The sequence below is a fragment of the Calidris pugnax genome, unplaced genomic scaffold, assembly GCF_001431845.1.
Source record: "Calidris pugnax isolate Ruff unplaced genomic scaffold, ASM143184v1 scaffold447, whole genome shotgun sequence".
Lineage (NCBI taxonomy): Eukaryota > Metazoa > Chordata > Aves > Charadriiformes > Scolopacidae > Calidris > Calidris pugnax.
In genome coordinates this window covers 1-889 of record NW_015091150.1, presented here as the reverse complement: position 1 = coordinate 889, position 889 = coordinate 1, and the positions used below count along the sequence as shown (strand labels likewise).

At 60.3% G+C, this 889-nt stretch overlaps 1 protein-coding gene across 1 annotated transcript in view; it reads right to left on the bottom strand.

The window, feature by feature from the left end:
• Nucleotides 1-814, bottom strand: part of LOC106898116 (filamin-A-like) — a gene marked incomplete at its 5' end in the record, with an annotated part of 38,538 nt that extends 37,724 nt beyond the window's left edge. Inside the window, 2 exon segments of the mRNA XM_014959206.1 lie at nt 465-634; nt 724-814. Coding sequence (XP_014814692.1) covers nt 465-634; nt 724-814 — 261 coding nt within the window.
• Between the last annotated feature and the right edge of the window lie 75 nt (nt 815-889).

The following is an 889-nucleotide window of genomic DNA, read 5'->3' as shown; positions in this document are numbered from 1 at the left end:
GCCCCCCCATAACTGCCACAGGGAGTGTCTTTTGGGGGGACACACAGGGATTTTGGGGTGTCCCCCCCCCATACCAACCCCAGAGGGTATATTTTGGGGTGTCCCCCCCCGTACCTGCTGCAGGGGGGTGCATTTTGGGGACACACAGAGGGATTTTGGGGACACACAGAGGGATTTTGAAGCATCCCCCCTGTACCTTCTGCAGGGGGTGTATTTTGGGGACACACAGAGGGATTTTGGGGGGTGTCCCCCCCATACCAACCCCAGGGGGTATATTTTGGGGTGTCCCCCCCCCTCTATCTGCCACAGAGGGTGTATTTTGAGGACAGACACAGGGATTTGGGAGCGTCCCCCCTGTACCTTCCGCAGGTGGTGTATTTTGGGGACGCACAGAGGGATTTTGGGGGGTGTCCCCCCCATACCAACCCCAGGGGGTGTATTTTGGGGTGTCCCCCCCCCCGTACCTGCTGCAGGGGGGTGTAGGTGACGGTGTGGGTGCCGTCGTGGTTGTCGATCACCTCCAGATCCTTCACGGCTTCCCCTTTCCCCGGTCCCGTCACCTGCACGTCCAGGGGGGCCCGACCCCCCGCTTTGGCGTTCACCGTGAAATGGGTGGGTTTCCCCAACTCCACCCCTGCAGGAGAAAAGGGGATGGGGTTAAGGGGGGTCCCCCAAATCTAGACACACCCCAAAACCTCTCTTTTTTTGGTGGGACACACTCACCAGAGCGACTGAGCCCGGGACCCTCGGCCTTCACTTTGCTGGCGTCGTGAGAAGGATCCACCTTGATCCTGATGGGGCTGGTGGGGGTGGCCTGAGGAGAGAGAGGGAAGGGAGGACACCCCAAAAATCAGACATACACCCCCCCTCCCGGGTAAAATACACCCTG